General features: G+C 45.3%; 1 protein-coding gene across 6 annotated transcripts in view; it reads left to right on the plus strand.

Annotated features, from left to right (window-relative positions):
- asl (argininosuccinate lyase) overlaps positions 1–18,535 on the plus strand; it is a 109,977-nt gene extending 91,442 nt beyond the window's left edge. For all 6 annotated transcript variants that reach the window (XM_078224977.1, XM_078224979.1, XM_078224976.1 and 3 more), the window contains 7 exons: positions 1,101–1,215; positions 4,696–4,780; positions 6,842–6,901; positions 11,637–11,720; positions 12,965–13,045; positions 15,373–15,479; positions 18,078–18,535. In XM_078224977.1, the coding sequence (XP_078081103.1) occupies positions 1,101–1,215; positions 4,696–4,780; positions 6,842–6,901; positions 11,637–11,720; positions 12,965–13,045; positions 15,373–15,479; positions 18,078–18,225 (680 nt within the window). In that variant the 3' untranslated portion in view covers positions 18,226–18,535. The remainder of the gene's footprint in view (positions 1–1,100; positions 1,216–4,695; positions 4,781–6,841; positions 6,902–11,636; positions 11,721–12,964; positions 13,046–15,372; positions 15,480–18,077) is intronic.
- Positions 18,536–19,406: the final 871 nt, after the last annotated feature.

Genomic DNA, 19,406 nt, shown 5'->3' on the forward strand with positions numbered 1-19,406 from the left:
TCTGAGTGGCTTGCTAGGCTGTTCCAGCAGCCCGTTGATGTTCAAGCGTGCGGTTATGTTTCTTGAGTCATGGGTAAGGATGGCAGGTTTCCTCTCTTAAAGGACATTCATGAACCAGATGGGTTTTTCTTTATGACCGTCTAGTATTTTTCAATCAGCAAACTGAACTTCTGGGTAGTATGGTGGAGGCAAAAATCCCAGAATTGTTTCAGGCATAGTTGGATGGTGGGACTGGGGTCATTTCATTGAATCAGAGAATCCCTACAGTTCAAAAGGAGGCCCATTGAACCTGCACTGATAGCAATCCCAGCCTATCCACATAACCCCACGTATTTATCCTGCTAGTCACTAAGGGGCAATCTAGCATGGACAATCAATCTAACCTGCATATTTTTGGAGTGTGGGAGGAAACTGGAGCACCCGGAGGAAAGCCACGCAGACACGGGGAGAACATGCAAACTCCACACAGACAGTGACCCAAGGCTGGAATTGAACCCGGGCCCCTGGCACTGTGAGGCAGCAGTGCTAGCCACTGTGCCACTGTACCAGTCCATTTCTCCATGCATAAGCTACAATAGCCAAATGACCATCGTTTGTATCTATCTTGTGACCTGTAATGAAGTCTTCCTCGTTCGTACATTAGGTTGTCAGTCAAGAACAAAAAATACTGGAAGCACTCACTAGGATGCAACTCTGTTCCCTGTTAGGATGCTGCCTGCCCTGCTCCACTCTGATTTCCAGTATCTGCACTACTTTACACTTAAGTCGACATGATTTTGTATATGTTTGGCCAAAGAGGAGTTGAAGGAGCTCTGTAAGATCTCAGAAGCTAAGAATCATTGAATGGTTACATCACGGAAGGAGGCCATTTGGTCCATCGTGCAAGAGCTGGCTCGCTGCAAGAGAATTTAGCCAGTCTCTCATCTTTCCCAATAGCCCTATAAATTTTCTTCTTTCCTCTTCAGTGGCTAATCCAGTTGCCTTTGAAACTAATTACAGCTGTGAGGTAAATGTATGCGAGTGTGTTTTATCTGCACAGGGAAACGTCGTGTTTGTTGCCATAGGTTACGTACTTAACATTTTGCTCCGGTTTATTCAAGCTGAGATCCTGTTCTGGTGCTCCCTGTGTCAGATCCACCTGAGTAAGATATCTGAGGATCTAATCATTTACAGCACCAAGGAATTTGGATTCGTAAGCCTGTCTGATGCCTACAGGTGAGCCCAGAACCAGTAACTTAGTTATACTTTCTATTGGAGCTGGTTCCAAATAACAACGCATTATTTGTTTGGGTTGGGTGTACATTTTATTAAAATTTAAATGTGTAAATTTTCCTTGTCGCTGTTAGCAGTTGGAGAATTATAACCACAGTTTATATGAAGAGCCCTAGGCAACATGTACCCAAAAATAGATCCATCAATAGCGACATGTACATCTGAGCTGTGGAAGTATTTGACCTTATCATTCAAGGTAGAAGTTTCATTATCATTCAAGTAGAAGTTCCTTTTCAATGGAATTCCTTCATGGATAAATGATTGATAACAACAAGATTTTTTGCCTGAGCTTTTTGTTTTAAGTTTGTCTTCCTGTGAGGTGCATTTTTTGCACCAATGGACACATTTTTGCTCAAAGTTTGACTGTAGAAAGTTTAGATAGAAGGTGACAGTGAAAAGGGTAGAGGTGACTGATTTCTTTCTTATTTAGTTCATTTAATCACCCTGGTACATTGCAATGTCACTGTTACAGTTGCTGATAAGGAGACTCAAGTTAAAGTCCCAGTTTCGATATTTATGCCTGAATCTCATTTATGTTCCATATACTTTTGGCTGCATCATTGACACTCCCAACTGAAAACACCTCGGCGGGGGGGGGCGGAATTCATCAGTCCCGTTCGCTGGTGGCGGGAATCCAGACGTCCCGCTGACTGGAACATCGGGGCTAAAACAGGATTTCCGATGGGCCATCAAACCTGTAGCCATTCAACCGACCTGCCATACCGGCTCCGATTAGAGTCCTGCCCAGACTGGGCCGGAGCCTGTTGATTATGCCAAATGACCAACTGGAATGTAATTAATGGGCTCGAACCTCAATTTAAAACCCTCCTGTCATACACCCACCTCCCCAGTGGGATCTGCACTGGACGGGCTTTGGTGCTGGTCATAAGTAGTGTTGACCTGGCGCAGTGGACCCCGAGGGGGGTCAAGGAGGTAAGTGCAATGCCCAAGTGCCCCTCTGACATTGCCAGGCTGCAGAGCGAGGATTCCCCAAGAGTGCTGGGGTTTGGGTTGGCTCAGGCTGGGGGCAAGGGGTTGACCTCGGCACTTTCCACAGGGATGGGGACAATGTCTAGACTGCCCTTTCTAGGCTGGGGAAACCTGAGCATCACTCTTGGCATGGTGATTTCAGGCAGCTCTCTGATCAATGTCTTCATTCTGGTCTGTGGACTGAAAATTATGAAGTGGGTTGGTCAATTTAATCTCTATCCACTCCATCTGACGAAGGAGCAGCGCTCCGAAAGCTAATGGTATTTGCTACCAAATAAACCTGTTGGACTTTAACCTGGTGTTGTTAAAACTCTTACATTGAATATAAGAGCAGGGAGGTTATGCTGGAGCTGTGTAAAACACTGATTAGGCCACAGTTGGAGGACTGTGTGTAGTTCTGGTCACCTCACTATAGGAAGGATGTGATTGCACTAAAGAAAGTGCAGAGGAGATTCACCAGGATGTTGCCTGGGCTGGAGTGTTTCAGGAATAAAGAGAGTCTGGATTGGCTGGGGTTGTTTTCCTTGGAGCAGAGAAGGCTGAGGGAGGACCTGATTGAGGTGTAGAAAGTTATGAGGGGCATAGAGAAGGTGTATAGGAAGGAACTTTTCCCCTTAGCAGAGGGACCAATAACCAGGGGGCATCGATTTAAGTTTAGGGGCAGGGGGTTTATAGAAGATGTGAGGCAAACCTTTTCACCCAGAGGGTGGTGGGAATCTGGAACTCACTGCCTGAAAGGGTGGTGGAGGTGGGAATCCTCACACCATTTTAGAAGCATTTAGATGAGTGCTTGAAACGCCATAGCATACATGGCTATGGACCAAGTGCTGGAAAAAGGGATTAGAATAGATAGTTGCTTGAAGGCTGGCACAGACACGATGGGCCGAAGGGCCTCTTTCGTGCTGTAAAATTCTATGACTGTATGAAATGAGATGATACTGAACAGAGATGTGCCCCTACTGCATGACAAGGTGGCTACACAGAAGATCGCCTGGAACATCCAATCATTTCCTGCCAATGAAGGAATTACATCTGCCTTGAGACTTTGTCCTTGCCATGAAGGAACCCATTACTAATTTCACAACCTGGTCACACTTTTCCTGTCACGAGATGAATAAAAGGAGTCCCAGATACCTAGACTGAAAGTGGTTATTTATTCAGTGAAAAGGGAGAAAAACAGCAGACAAAGATAGTAAAAAGACAATATCAGAGACCCAGTAAGTGCTTTGCAGGACCAGCCATCCTGCCCTCCCTCAATGTCTCCAACATGAGATCCAGGTCAGCAGTGAATAATCGAGGGGCTGCCCTGCTCCTACTGCCAGACCTCTGGCTACAACTGAGACATCTCAATTCTCTCTGGCTTTGGCCAGAGCTCTTCCTGAGGGCCCCCAAAGTTTAAAGTTTATTTATTAGTGTCACAAGTAAGGCTTACATCAACACTATAATGAAGTTACTGTGAAATTCCCCTGGTCGCCACACTCTGGCACCTGTTCGGGTCAATGCACCTAACCAGCACGTCTTCCAGACTGTGGGATGAAACCGGAGCACCCAGAGGAAACCCACGCAGACACGGGGAGAACGTGCAAACTCCACACAGACAGTGATCCAAGCCGAGAATCGAACCTGGGTCCGTGGTGCTGTGAGGCAGCAGTGCTAACCACTGCGCCACCGTGCCACCCAAGACTAAGCCAGATAAGGCTGGTTGCAGCAGCCTCATTGATGACCTGGGGGGTCTAAATCACTCCCACACTCCCATCTGGCCCATCTTTTGTTGAAAATCAATGAAACAAACTGAGGAACAAAGTAAAAGGGGCAGTGGCCAAATGGACCGAGGCATCTCTGGGTTGAAATGTGGGGAACCTGTCTCAATATCAATTAAGGACCCACCCATGTGAAAATTGGGACATTAATTAGTTGTCCACAGGAGGCAGATTCCTGATGGGAAAACAATCCTGATTCCTGTCTCCATGGCAAGAACACAGCCCTATCTGTCTGCTTCAGGGAAGTTTCTACAGCTGTGGCAGTGACACTGGAGAACTGATTACTCAAATCGTTTCCTGGTATAAATATACCTCAAGAGGAAGTTGCGTTTCCCTCGTCTGATTAATTGTGAAAGGGGCTGAAACTCTCTGAAAGGGTGATGACATGTTCATAGAATCTTACAGTGCAGATGAAGGCTATTCGGCCCATCGAGTCTGCACCAACCACAATCCCACCCAGGCTCTCTCCGCACAACCCCATGCATTCACCCTGCTAGTGTCCTCCTGACACTAAGGAGCAATTTAGCATGGCCAATCCACCTAAGTGCTGGGGGTTGCTTTATTCTACTTCCATTTGGATGTGTGGGGGGGGCCAATAATGTGTATCTTAATGGATTGGTGAGGTGAGGATAAAGAGAAACTGTTATGTACACTTAAATGTTTGTGGTTTCAGCACTGGGAGCAGCCTGATGCCCCAGAAGAAGAACGCAGACAGTTTGGAACTGATTCGAGGCAAGGCTGGAACTGTGCTTGGGCGGGTAAGTATATCGTGATATTGTGTGACACTCTTACTGAGGAGTCACATCACTTCAGCTGTTCTCTCATTCTCTCTCCCATGATTATTTATAACTGAGTTACCCATTTTGACTGTCAGTCACTAAGTACAAATACAATCTAAACGATTGATTCATGTGTTAATTCCCTCATGAAATAAAATCCCTGGGCTTTTTTTTTCAAAAATAAGGCACAGACCTGGGAAATCAGCAAGATATTGAGGCAAGTTAAGCACACTGCTAAAACTGGTTTGTGCCAAATCTGACCTGGGTGTGTTTGAAGAATTCACACGCACTCTCCAAAGTACAGAATTTCAATGACTCAGCACTGTTGTGTCTATGTGCATTCAATCACCTTCATTAAACCTCAAGTTCTGAAACCAGGCATAAAGCCTTGGTTAGAATGCAGAAAGAGGCCATTCGGCCCACTGAGTCCATCTGGATTCTCTGCTAGAACAGCTCAGCCAGTCCCAGTCCATCATGCTTTCCCCACGGCTCTTCAGGTCATTATCCATTTCTCTTCGGAAAGCCGGGATTGATGCTGCCTCCACCTTACACTCTCGGGCAGTACATTCCTGATCCTAACCATTGGCTGTGTCAAAGTAAAAATGTTCCTCAGTCCCAATCACACTTTCTCATTTGTACGAAAGTTGCAGTGCAAAAAAAAAAGACCTCCTGGTTTACAATTCCTCACTGTTAATGCAGCCTACATGATATTTTTACCCCAAAATATCGTCCCCTTCTTTTGCCAGGCTCCAGTTTGACAGGACCTTGTGCCCAAGTGACTATGACTAGGATTTTTCGGAGGGCAGCGTTTCCCTTCCTGTCATCCTAGGAGACGTTGGCAAACACATCACTGCCAATACTGGCTCCCCGCAGCCACTTAACGTTCCAACGAGCATTAAGGACCTGAAGGCCAGACTTCTGCCCCTCACGTAGGAGGAGGAAGTCCCATCTCAGAGAGCTGTCAGCCAGTCAGACTGCCTGATAGCTCACTAGTCCCAGCAGTGGCAGGTCGCTACAGTGGTGAGGACTGGAACTGCCAGCAGTCCCCAGAATCCAAGTCATGGGAGCCCAGGTACGTTTGGAGTTCTCAAAGCAGACGGGGGCCCAAGCGTTGGGTGGGGTGGGCAGAGAGGGGTAGGGGTGGTAATGGAGAGACCAGAGTGGTAGTAAGTCCTTGCAGAGGCCAGACCTTTATTTTGGGGATGGAGGTTACCCGATGCCGCAAATTATGTCCCCCCCTTCCTGCCGGAAGCCTGAGGGTGACTTTTCAGGCTCTCCTCCTGCTCCCCCCCCCCCCCCACCCCGGCAACTCCCCACCCCTGAATTCTGCCTGCCAGCCTGAAAATTGAGGAATGACAGTAAGTGGCCCCTAAGTGGTTGTTAATTGGCCACTTAAGGGCCCCAGTTGGGGCAAGAATGGATGTACTGGCCAGGCCTTTCCCATTCCATCCATAAAATTCAGTGAGGTCAAGGTGGGCGAGAGCCCTGTGGGAAGGCCATGCAACAGATTATACCGCCACCACCCAACCCAGCCTACAAACCGGCTGGTGGGCGAACATTATATTCCACCCAATGTTTCACATGAAGTGTAAGAATGAGTATTGGCTGGCTATTCACCCATGGAGGACATCACAGCTGAATGTGGCCTCTGTACACATTGAACAGGTATTATTGGAACGGCACTACAGCTGTTATAACCCCTCTTCGTGTTAGCATACATCTCAACCCAGAGTCACTCCAGCTGCAGAGAAATTTCTATGATTGATTTGACTGATGCAACTGAGAATTCTTTAACAAAGCTTCGGAATTGCAACGATGTGATATTTGCTGTAAAAAAAAATCCACTGCACAAATTGAAATTTCAGAGCAATCTTTCAAGGATTTGGACGATATGCCTTTTGCGCTGGTATCATTGATACTATGCCAGCAGTCTAGTGCATGCATGTACAACCAGTTCTCTAGATCTGACAGTGTTTGAAAGTCATTATTCCCCATCTCTGGTTTTCTACTGAAGTGTACTTTTTATATTTTGTTTTACAGTTCACTGGATTTTTAGTCACTCTCAAAGGATTGCCAAGCACATACAATAAAGATTTGCAGGTATCCAGATATTCACTACACCTCAGTCAGGGGGCCGGTTAGCTCAGTTAGCTGGACGGCTGGTCCATGATGTGGAGCATGTATCGGCTGAGGTTATTCATGAAGGCCCATCTTCTCAACCTCGCCCCTTGCCTGAGGTGTGGTGATCCTCAGGTTAAATCACCACCAGCTAACACTGTCTCCCTCAAAAAGCAGCCTCTGGGACTTCGGCAACTTTCATTTCACACCTCAACAGTAAAGTTACACATATTTATGTAATTCTCTTGTTTCCTTTCACAAAAATCTGATGAATTTTACTGAAACATTTAAAGTTAATTGCTCAGCACCAGGAAACATTTTAGATAAATGTTCAATAATGTCTGCTAGAATCATAGAATCCTGCAGCACAAAAGGAGGCCATTTGGCCCATCAAGTCTGTACTGACCACAATCCCACCCAGGCTGTATCCTCATAACCCCATGCATTTACTCTAGCTAGTCCCCCTGACACAATTTTAGCCAATCCACCTAACCCGCACACCTTCGGACTGTGGGAGGAAACCGGAGCACCCGGAGGAAACCCATCCAGACACAGGGAGAATGTGTAAACTCCACGCAGACAGTGACCCAAACCAGGAATCAAACCCGGGTCCCTGGTGCTGTGAGGCAGCAGTGCTAACCCCTGTGCCATCGTGCCACCCCACTTCTTTCATAACCTAAATCTATTATTATCAAACCATAACTGTTGGCAGAACTGTGACCACCAGTAGTTAACCTCCGTGTTCTCAGTATAACTGGTTGTTCAGCTCATTGCTGTTAATGGAATCTTGTTGTGTACATAATAGCTGCTCGGGAATGTCAAAAAAATGTGATCAGGCCGTATTTAATTCCATTTATCTATTCATTCATGAGATATGAGCATTGCTGGCAAGGTCAGCATAATTGGACCATTGCAATCAATGTGGTAAAGTCACACAGTCCAGCAACAGAGGGATTTCCTGAATTTTGACACAGCGATGCTGAAGGAAGAATGATAAATTGGAGGTGGCATTGTTCTGATGGCCTGGATTCTAGGCTCCCTTTGCCCGTGTATTTGAAGGCAGATGGGGGATGGTAAACGCAGTACCTAGGCTTGCCCCTTTGCTTCTATCCCGCCAATCCTGACCTGTCCACCATTTTATGAGAAAGTGTAGACAATGTTTCCACCCTTGGGTCGATTGAGGTCCTTAAGTGGTCAATTTCTGGCCTCATCTTGCCCCCCCATTACTTCTACCCCCCTCTCCACAATTTTGGTAATGGGAGGCCCACACAATGTGAGTAACCTGAGCACTTTTGCTGGACACAGGAGCGGGGTCCACCTTAGAGATTCGTCCTGCACCCTGAGGGTATCTCCTCCCCCTGCACCCCCACCCCCAGTTAACCCTCCTCCCAGCCTCTCGAACACAGTGGCACGCAGCTTTCGCTAGTACCTGCTGACCAGGACCAGGACTCTCCCCCTTGGACTTACCTTCAGTTCAGCCTCCATAATCTCCCCTTCTTCGAGGACTGGCTGCAGCCCCAGCAATGGCCACTACTTACCATTGGTGGTTGCTGGGACTGCAGAGCTGAAGGCCAGTTGGATTGGATCATCCTCCGATGGGGATGGAAGTCTCACTGCCAAACATACAATGGTTCCGGGCCACCCAGCTGGCTACTCCATAGGCAATTTAGTCTACGGGTGCGGGCCACATCCTGCCCCATGTATCTGTGGGCCTTATTCTTCTAGGTGTTAGCGGTCATGGCTATGAAAGGTGTTGAAGGAGCTTGGCAAGTTGCTGCAGTGCATCTTGTAGATGGTACACACTGCTGCTACTGTACATAGATTGTGCTGCACCCAGCTTGAAGTTTGGCAGACGCATCCCTGATTCCCTTGACCTGATGTTGGCCAATAGATCAAACATTTTAATCTGGCTGCTAACCAAGGTGAGGTGGGAACTGTTTAAAACTAGCTCCTGTGACCCTCGAACCATTAAGTATTCCAGTCTTTAACATGTCAATGTTTATCAGAAATATTTACATATGTTAACTTATCAATTTGTCTCAGTCGGATAAAGATAACTGTTTTAATGACTGACTTGTTAACTATTGGGCAAATCCTCCCTGGTTATGACAGTTAATCCAGAGAATGCCAGTTGATATCCCCCTCTGTTCGCTTAAGAATTGATCTTGTACCTGGCAGGGTGTAACCATGATCATGCAGGTGGTTTGTGTAAAATGTCTCTAATGTTTCTTTGACTGCGTTGCAGCATCTCAGAGTGTTACTTGATGCACGATGGCACTGTGTTCAGCACTGCTGCCTCACAGTGCCAGGGACCCGGATCCGATTCCCAGCTTGGGTGAATGTGTGGAGTTTGCAAGTTCTCTCCCAGTGTGCGGGGGTTTCCTCCATCTCCCACGCTCCAAAGATGTGCGAGTTAGGTGGATTGGCCATGATAAATTGCCCCTTAGTGTAAGGGGGATTAGCAGGATAAACATGTGGGGTTAAGTTGAAACCAGCCTGGGTGGGATTGTTGTGGGTGCAGGCTCGATGGGCCTAACGGCCTCTTTCTGCACTGTAAGGATTCTGTGATTCAATGTAGGAAAAGATCTTGAAAGCCGGTATCTGTGGAAATTGAAGTTATGATATTATTGTAAAAACCCAACTGGGTAACAGAGAGTGCTTTAGGGAAGGAAACTTGCTGAATTTGCCTAGTCACTGATATAATTGACTTCTAAATGGTGTCAGAGAGCAGTTTTGCAATTTACACACTACAGACTGGAAATATTTGAATTTTGAGAGTCAAAAAAGCTAGTTTTAAGCAGTCCCCACCTGACCTTGGATAGCAGCCAGATTAAACTGCTCTATGAAGCCAATTAATTGTATTAAACCACTGCAGAGGTTCAAAAAGAGGATCCACCAGTACCATCTTGGGGTAATTACTGGTGGGCTATAAATGCCAGCCTTGCCCATGATGGCCACACCCTGAGAATGGATTTGGATCCAAAGAAATTCATACCAAATTCTCTTTGGCTGCCTGGTGGCACTTTGCATCTCCCTATCAAAGTGGCAAATTGACACTGCATCACTGAGAATTAACCCTTAAAACTCCAAAACCCAGGGTTTATATCAAATAGTCCTTGTGATGAATCATTTTAATTTTTAAAAATTTGTTTGTGGGCTGTGTATCTCACTGGCTGGTCAGAATTTATTGTCCATCCCTTACTACCCTTGAGAAGGTGGTGGTGAGCTGCCTTCTTGAAATGTTGCAATCTATGTGGTGTGGGTACATCATTTAGCAATGCAATACTGAGCCAATGCAAACCAGGATCTTCTGTTTTGAATCTTTGCCTGTGCTGAGTTAGCTGATCTTGTGCAGGGGAGCAATTGTTTACGCATTTCTGGGTTGCTAGGGGCTTCGAGTCATAGTTATTGAGCAATACAGCATGGAGACAGGCCCTTCAGCCCGACCGGTCCATACCAGCCATGGTGCACTCCCAGATAGTCCCAATTGCCTGCGTTTGGCCCACATTCCTCTAATCCTTTCCCATCCATGCACTTATCCAAATGTTTTTTAAATGTTGCTATTGTACCTGCCTCAACCACTTTATCTGGCAGCAAATTCCACATATGCACCACCCTCTGCGTGAAGAAGTTTCCCCTCCGGTCCCTTTTAAATCTTTCCCCTCCCACCTTAAACCTATGCCCTCTAGTTTTCAATTCCCCTACCCTGGGAAAAAGACAATGTGCGTTCACCCTATCTATGCCCCTCATGATTTTATACACCTCAATAAGGTCAGCCTTTATTCTCCTTCGTTCCAAGGAATAAAGTCCTAGCCTGGCCAACCTCTCCCTATGGGCTGGATTTTTACGGCCTCACTCGTCTTGAAACCGTAAAATCCTGCCTGAGGTCAACTGAACTTTCTGTGCTCCACCCCCCGCCCGCTTCGATTCCCATGGCGGGCGGGGTGGTAAATTTCTGGCCTATAACTCAGGCCTCCTAGTCCTGGCAACATCCTCGAGAATCTTCTTTGCACTCTTTCCAGTTTATCAATGTCTTTCCTATAACAGGTTAGCTTGGGTTCCAGTTCCTATCTCTTGTCCAAAGAGCTAAGAGATTCAAGGTTAACTGTTAGACTCGATCCAACAATTAAATAGACGGTCAGCATTCACCTGCAAGACTCGAGTAAGTAGAATGACCACTTGGATGTGTTCCACAACCAGCATTGTAGAGCAATAGGCATTCAGTGAATTTAATTCACCATTCAGCCCATCTTGTCCATATTCCTGGAACACACAATTAAATTCCACTGCCCTGCGCTCTGCCCAAAGTCCTTTCCCTGTACATCAGCAAAAAGTTGACTTGTTTAGGAAGGGGTGGGGAAAAGAAAACTGAGGTAAGGATAGAAAGAAACAAAGTAAAGTTTATTTATTAGTGTCACAAGAAAGGCTTACGTTAACACTGCAATGAAGTGACTGTGAAAATCCCATAGTTGCCACACTCCAGTGCCTGTTCAGGTACACTGAGGGAGAATTTTAGCATGGCCAATGTGGGAGGAAACCGGAGCACCCGGGGGAAACCCATGCAAACACAGGGAGAATGTGCAAACTCCGCACAGATGGTGACCCAAGCTGGGAAGCAAACCCAGGTCCCTGGCGCTGTGAGGCAGCAGTGCTAACCAAGAAGGAATGAAATAGTGTAGTCGATTATAAATTATGAGAATCTGTTTGACTTTTACAGGAAGACAAGGAGACAATGTTTGAAACCATTGACACCATCACTGCTGTACTCCAGGTGGCATCAGGTGTAATATCTACATTAAAGGTAATAGCCTCCTCATTTTACCTTCAGGATATTAATGCTGTGTCACACTGAGTTAAACCTCTACATTTCATGTCTGATGCTTTGACTGGAAGCCGACCCCAAATGGCAGAATCAAGAGTTTCGCTGCTTACCGACTGCAAGGACGTCAAACCTGGAGAGCAATGTGCCTATCTTCCCATTCTGCATCCAAAAGCTACATAGTTTCTCTCAGCGGTTTGGGAATTGCAAAGATTCATGCTACTCTAGCAGCATTTCCGAGGCAAGACTAAAGAATATCATTAGGATCAAGGTTTTAATCAGTCGGTGGCAAGTCACTTGATGCGGATATTCAGTGACCGAATTGGACATTCCCTTCTTCCATTATCCAAGGTTTTAACCTCCGAGCAAAAACTAAAACTCCTCCGTCATATGCTCTTGGCATGTATTGGCTATTTAATTTAAAGATACCCTTTAGATTTCTTACTTTAGGACAGGAGCTATTCTGGATCTCGTTTTAGATTAATTCTTTTGTAAAACAGTAATCTAACATTTATTAAGATTATCATTGCTATCAATTATCTAGTTGCAGAGGTCCTACAGCTTTTAAAACAATATTGGGACAAATATTTAAGTTCTTATTAAATACTTGTAGAATCAGCAGTTAAAAGTTTTACTCTGAGTACTTTTTGTTGAGACACCGCTATCTGGCTGTCTCCTAGTTCTGTTATTTTTAAGTTTCATTCTAAATCCTCAATGTTTTATTCTATGAGGTTGGGTGGGTTTAAAGTTTAAAAGTTTTTAAAGTTTATTTCTGAGTGTCACAAGTAAGCTTACATTAACACTGCAATAAAGTTACTGTGGAAATCCCCTAGTCGCCTGTTCGGGTACACTGAGGGAGAATTTATCATGGTGAAATGCTTTGAACAAAATGAATTTCCCTTAGACTTTCTTGGCCCTTGAATTGGGGAGATGCTGGTGTCTTGGTCATGTCACAGGACCAGTACTCCAGAGACCCAGGCTAATGCCCTGGGGGAGGGGAACACAGGTTCAAATCCCACTATTGCAGTTGGTAGAATGTAAATTCAGCTCATAAAATCTGTGATTTAAAGCTGGTATCAGGAATGGTGACCGTGAAAGCCACTCGGTTCGAGGGAAATGAGGGATGGGTAACAAATGCTGGCCTTGCCAGCAATGCCCACATCCCAGCTAAGAATTTAAAAAAGACATGGTTTTTTCATTGTGTGCAACATTACTTTTTCCTGAAGGTTCATGAAAATGTGATGGAAAAGGCTTTGAGCCCAGACATGCTGGCTACAGATCTGGCCTATTACTTGGTGCGAAAGAAGGTGAGCATTTGTACCATGCCTTAAAGTTGAAGCTGTTTTAGATAATGTCCATAAGCATCACCCAGTGAATTTAGCAGCTCCTTTAGTGCAGTGCCTGGGAATCGTCCAGGAAGAAAGCCAGTGTGGATTAGCAAGGAACTTCTTCCTTAAGACCCCCCCCCCCCCCCCCCCCCCCCCCCCAGTCAATAACAATGAAGAGAAAGTAAGATCCAACTGCTGTTTCCATCAACCAGTTCCGCAAGGTCTACTTAAGATCAGCTAGTGCGTTACAACCTAGCGCTCTCGGCTTGGACTATCTGCTCTGGTATCAGGAGCCATTCAGCATGAAGTACAATAAAGCAAGTGGTTACCCAGAAACTTATAGCTTTTAAATAAATAACAATTACTCCATTCTTAAGGTTACAATGCTGATGCGCAGAGTGGACCAGGCAAGCCCGAATCCATCTCCTGGCTTGCTCCAAAAACACCCAATTTAAATTTAATTCAATTCATGGTCCCCTATAAGCTGACAAGAAAGGGCATTGCTTTTTTAAGTTTATTTATTTATTAGTCACAAGTAGGCTTACATTAACACTGCAATGAAGTTACTGTGAAAATTCCCTAGTCGCCACACTCCCGCCCTGTTTGGGTTACACTGAGGGAGAATTTAGCATAGCCAATGCACCTAACCAGTCTTTCGGACTGTGGGGGAAAACCGGAGCACCCGGAGAAAACCCACACAGACTCGGGGAGAACATGCAGACTCCACACAGACAGTGAGCCAAGCCAGGAATCGAACCCAGGTCCCTGGCATTGTGAGGCAGCCACCATGTCATAATGCACCTGATCGTGGGCTTGATCTTAGCCAAAAGGCCAAGAAGCGATATTGCTCGGCGATTTTTTTTTTTTTTGTTTTTATACTTTTCCAATTCAATCAAATCAAGTCCAATTCAGAGTCTCAACAAGTTGAGACATTTCCGATCCAAGCTGACAAGACAGGGTATGCAACCCTTTACCCTGTCTTGGGCCTGATCTATACGAGCCAAGCTGATTGGAGTAGGCAGACACCTCCACCCCCCCAGGCTTGATCCCACCTGCATCCCAGCCAAAAGGCCGAGACACCGCTCTCAAAAATTGCCCCACATGAAAATGAAGCTTAAATGCAACCCAATGGCCACTACCAAGTGCAGCATCCGCACAACTGCACTCGATCTCCGCCAAAAAGCCGAGATTTGATCTACTGTTTACTGTTACGCTGCAGCAGTATCCTTCAGATCACTCCACTCAATCAGCCATTAAACCATCACCCTCTTGTTCAGGGTGACAGTGATGATGTTCTCACAATCTTCTATAGTGTAGCAAGTCTACTTGAATAGAAAAAAATATTATTGATGGTTAACAAATACACAACTTCCAAAAGTCATTCAGTTCTCAAAAATGCTACGCTACACTAATTTTATTTGCCAATTCGGAGATTTCTGTGGTATAAGAATATCAATTTCACAAATAAAATGAGTCTCAATTCTCTCTGCCTTTCTCCAGATTGCTTTGTCAGTCGTGAAATTTGATGATACTTTAGCAGTGATAGTAAATTAAAATCTATTGTCTTTTTGTTTTTATGTGAAATAATCCCTGGAAATACAGATTTAGGCAAGATGTCATTGCGACCTATCGTGCATTAAGCAGTGACAATGGGTATGCGGTCTCAATGACTAAGCTGTGATCATCTTGTTTTTGTTGCCTTTGTGCCTTGTTATTGTTAAAGTCTTCAATCATTTCAGAAATCTAACCATGGTTTCAATGATTTTCAACTCGGTCTGGTTAACCTCTAGTATCCTGGTTTCTAAAATATCTCTCTTTAAATGGGCCATACTGCCTATTAAGGACTAGGGCACAGTGGTTAGCACTGCTGCCTCACAGTGCCAGGGACCCAGGTTCAATTCTGGCCTTGGGTGACTATCTGTGCGGAGCCTGCACATTCTCCTTGTGTTGCGTGGGTTTCCTCCGGGTGCTTCAGTTTCCTCCCATAGTCCAAAGATGTGCAGGTTAAATGCTAAATTGCCCCTTAGTCTCCCAAGATGTATAGGTGAGGGGGATTAGCGGGGCAAATATACAGGGTTATTGGGATAGGGCCTGGGTGAAATGCTCTGTCAGGACTCGATGGGCCGAATAGCGGGCTTCTGCACTGTAGGATTCTATGATACAAACATCCCATGTACAATCACGGGTGTATAGTCCTATATGGTTAGAAACTCCACATTCCTCATGGTTAAACTCATTGTGTTGGCATATTTTAAAGTCTTGTTTGTGATTACACTGAATTCTTGACCAGATTTGCCTCATTGCAGATGCCATTTAGAGATGCCCACAGTGCTTCTGGAAAAGCTGTTTATTTGGCAGAACAGAAAGGTATTGGACTAAATCAGCTCTCCCTGGATGATTTGAAGACCATTAGGTATGTATTATTGATCAATTGCATTCACCTTTATTTAGTAAGAGTAGATGTCAATACAGGAAACAGTAATGAATCACAATAAGTTGGTGATTCACTTTTCCAGTTTGTTATTTTACCAGGCCCATTGTTTGGCATTGAAGAGTGGGGGCAACAAGAAGATCGTAAGATATAGGAGAATTCGGCCATTCGGCCCATCGAGTCTGCTCCACCATTCAGCCTTGGCTGATATGCTTCTCAACCCCATTCTTCCGCCTTTTCCCCATAGCATTTGATCTCCTTACCAATCAAGAACCCATCTATCTCTGTCTTAAATACACTCAATGACCTGGCCTCCACAGCTTTCTGTGGCAATGAATTCCACAGATTCACTACCCTCTGGTTGAAGAAATTCCTACTCATCTCGGTTCTAAAGGGTCGTCCCTTTCCTCAGAAGCTGTGCCCTCGGATCCTAGTCTCTCCTACTAATTGAACCATCTTCCCCACGTCCAGTCTATCCAGGCCTTTCAGTATTCCGTAAATTTCAATGAGATCCCCCCCCCCCCTCATCCTTCTAAACTCCATCGAGTACAGACCCAGAGTCCTCAAACGCTTCTCGTACATCAAGCTTTTCCTTCCCGGGATCATTCTCGTGAACCTCCTCTGTTCCCTTTCCAAGGCCAGCACATCCTTCCTTAGATACAGGGCACAAAATTGCTCACGATACTCCAAATGTGGTCTGACCAGAGCCATTTAAAGCCTCAGCAGTACAACCTTGCAACATGCAAGAGGAGCAAATAGGAGTTGAGGCCTAAAGCTGCCTTGAGCAGATGGGGTTTGGATTGGGATAGGTCAGGAACAAGCAGCAACAGCAAGCCCAGGTTAGGGCTGCGCAGTACTGGTGAAAGTTAAATGGGAATGTAGAGGGAGGGCTGTTGAGAAAGGGGTAGTAGATTTCCTGTCGAGATAGGGTAAAACTTACCTCTTGGCTGTGTTTCTGGTTGCATCTGAAGATTGGAGTTATGAAATCAATGGATAACAGAAAGTAAGCTGAAACATTTTTTCTGTTTTAATAGAAACTGATTTGTTTTTGTCCGGCACTTAATTACATCTACTTTGGGAAAAAAAACATTTGAATAGTGTTTTCATACCTGGGAGCAGAGCAGTTAGTTCTGTTTGAACAAATTAAATTAACTTGAAGTTTACTCGTCATTTATTGGGGAAAAACATTTTCTTTCAAATTTATTTTTTTTATATACATTCATGGTATGGCTGGTTGGCCCAGCATCTGTTGCCCGTCCTTAATTGCCCTTGAACTGAGTGGCTTGCTAGGCCATTTAAGAGTCAACCACACTGCTGTGAATCTAGAGTCACATGTAGACCAGCCCAAGTAAGGGTGGCAAATTTCCTTCCCAAAAGGATACGAGTGTACCAGACGGGTTACAGGACAATGGTTTCATATTCCAGACTTTTATGGAATTTAAATGTCACCATCTGCCATGGTGGGATTCAAACCCAAATCTCCAGAGCATTACTCTGGGTCTCTGGAATTACTAGTCCAGTGCTATGCCACCACCTCCCCTTGGTAACCTCTAATTACTAAATCAAAGAAGGAAACTTAAAGTTCACTTATTCATGTCACAAGTAGGCTTACATTAACACTGCAATGAAGTTACTGTGAAAATTCCCTAGTCGCCACACTCCGGCGCCTGTTCGGGTACATTGAGGGAGAATTTAGCATGGCCAATGCACCTAACCAACACATCTTTTGGACGGTGGGAGGAAACCGGTGCACCCGGAGGAAACCCGTGCAGACACAGGGTAGAATCCGCACAGACAGTGAGTGACCCAAGGCGGGAATCAAACCCGGGTCCCTGGTGCTATGAGGCAGCAGTGTTAACCACTGTGCTGCCCCATTGTAAATGTATTGTAACCTATTGTAAATTAAGATATAAAATTATTGCTGTTACAATTTTTGGAAAATTCCTTCTATACCCATGAAAGAGTTTTACTAGACATTCTTCATTTTGCTCACTTTGTATGCCTATTGTAAGTGTCATTTTTCATTTGAAATGGGGGAAGTGGGGGGTTAATTTAAAAAAACAAGGTAGACAGAATGTGATCATCAGAGTAGCTTGTGTCAAGGCTTTACCACATAGAATCATAGAAACCCTATAGTGCAGAAAGAGGCCATCTGGCCCATCGAGTCTGCACCGACCACAATCCCACCCAGGCCCTACCCCCATATCCCTACACATTTACCCGCTAATCCCTCTAACCTACGCATCTCAGGATACTAAGGAGCAATTTTAGCATGGCCAATCAACCTAACCCGCACATCTTTGGACTGTGGGAGGAAACTGGAGCATCCGGAGGAAACCCACACAGACACGAGGAGAATGTGCAAACTCCACACAGTGACCCAAGCCGGGAATCGAGCCCAGGTCACTGGAGCTGTGAAGCAGCAGTGGTAACCACTGTGCTGCCCTCACATAAGTGCTTGTTTCTCACTATGATGCTTTCTGTTGAAACAATCACCTTTGTTGTGAACTGCCTTGAGTGACAAGGGTCTAATTGTTGTGTTCCACCTAATAAAATGTCTTCTCTTTTCTTTACATAAAGTCCTCTGTTTGAGAGTGATGTGTCAAAGGTTTGGAATTACACCAACAGCGTGGAGCAGTACACAAGCCCTGGGGGCACCGCACGGAGTAGCGTGACTTCACAGATTGAGCAACTGAGAGCCTGGCTGAAAAGAAGACAGAGCACTTAAACTGTCCCATTCTTGTCGCCAACTACGATTTGACAGATGGAACATCCATGTAATTTACATTGGAAAACGCAACATTTTTCCACATGCTAACCACTGGAAAAGCTTTCTGTCCGGTGCAACATTTCTGCTAAATTACGATAATGTTTGAATTAATATAAGTATCTATCTGGCCAGTTGCCACGGTGATGGTGCTTAATCGAGTAATGGGGATTGAGTTTGAATTGCTCTCATATGATATTGTATCCTGCTGTACTTCATAGCTGTTCTGTCAGAGAAAACCTGAGCAAAATAAATCTTGAATAGTCAGTTATTTCACTGTGCTGCAGACACCCACTTCTACTTTAATCTCTTTTTTGGAGTAAAATTAAACTTAAACAGGGGCATTTAGTAACCATTTATAGAATCGAGAGTTCTTGAATGCTGCATCACATATGAGCTGCTGTTGAAACAATCGCCATTCAGGTTTGAAGGATAATTTTTACAACAGTGTGGATGTGTAAGTCAGAGGTATAATGGCTACTGTAAGCTGAGGGCAGCCTGGTGGCACAGTGGTTGGCTCAGTGGTTAGCACTGCTGCCCCACAGCGCCAGGGACCTGGGTTCGATTCCCGGCTTGGGTCACTGCCAATGTGGAGCCTGCACATTCTCCTCGCGTCTACGTGGGTTTCCTACGGGTGCTCCAGTTTCCTCCCACAATCCAAAAGGTGTGCCGGTTAGGCGCATTGGCCATGCTAAATTCTCCCTCAGTGTACCCAAACAAGTGCTGGAGTGTGGCGACTAGGGGATTTTCACAGTAATTCATTGCAGTGTTCAAGTAAGCCTACTTGAGACACTAATTAATAAGTAAACTTAAAACTTAAGCATTCCTAAGGCAAGTAAGGTAAAGTCGCCATAGTCCCAGATGACCAGCGGCTGGTGGTGATTTAACCTGAGGATTACCACACCTCAGGTGAGGGACAAGGTTAAGACGGCACGGCCTTCATGAATAACCTCAACTGGGAATTGAGCCCACAGTGTTGACGGTATTCCGCATGACAAATCAGCCGTCCAGACAACTGAGCTAACTGACCCTTTGCACAGCTGTACTGTTCGACACAATGGAAGTCATCCGTTCCAAGTTTACTTAAGAAAGGAAATCCAAAACAGCATACTCTTACTTCAAACGTTTTCTTTTCCAATTGG

Source organism: Mustelus asterias, chromosome 12, assembly GCF_964213995.1.
Source record: "Mustelus asterias chromosome 12, sMusAst1.hap1.1, whole genome shotgun sequence".
Classification (NCBI taxonomy): Eukaryota; Metazoa; Chordata; class Chondrichthyes; order Carcharhiniformes; family Triakidae; genus Mustelus; species Mustelus asterias.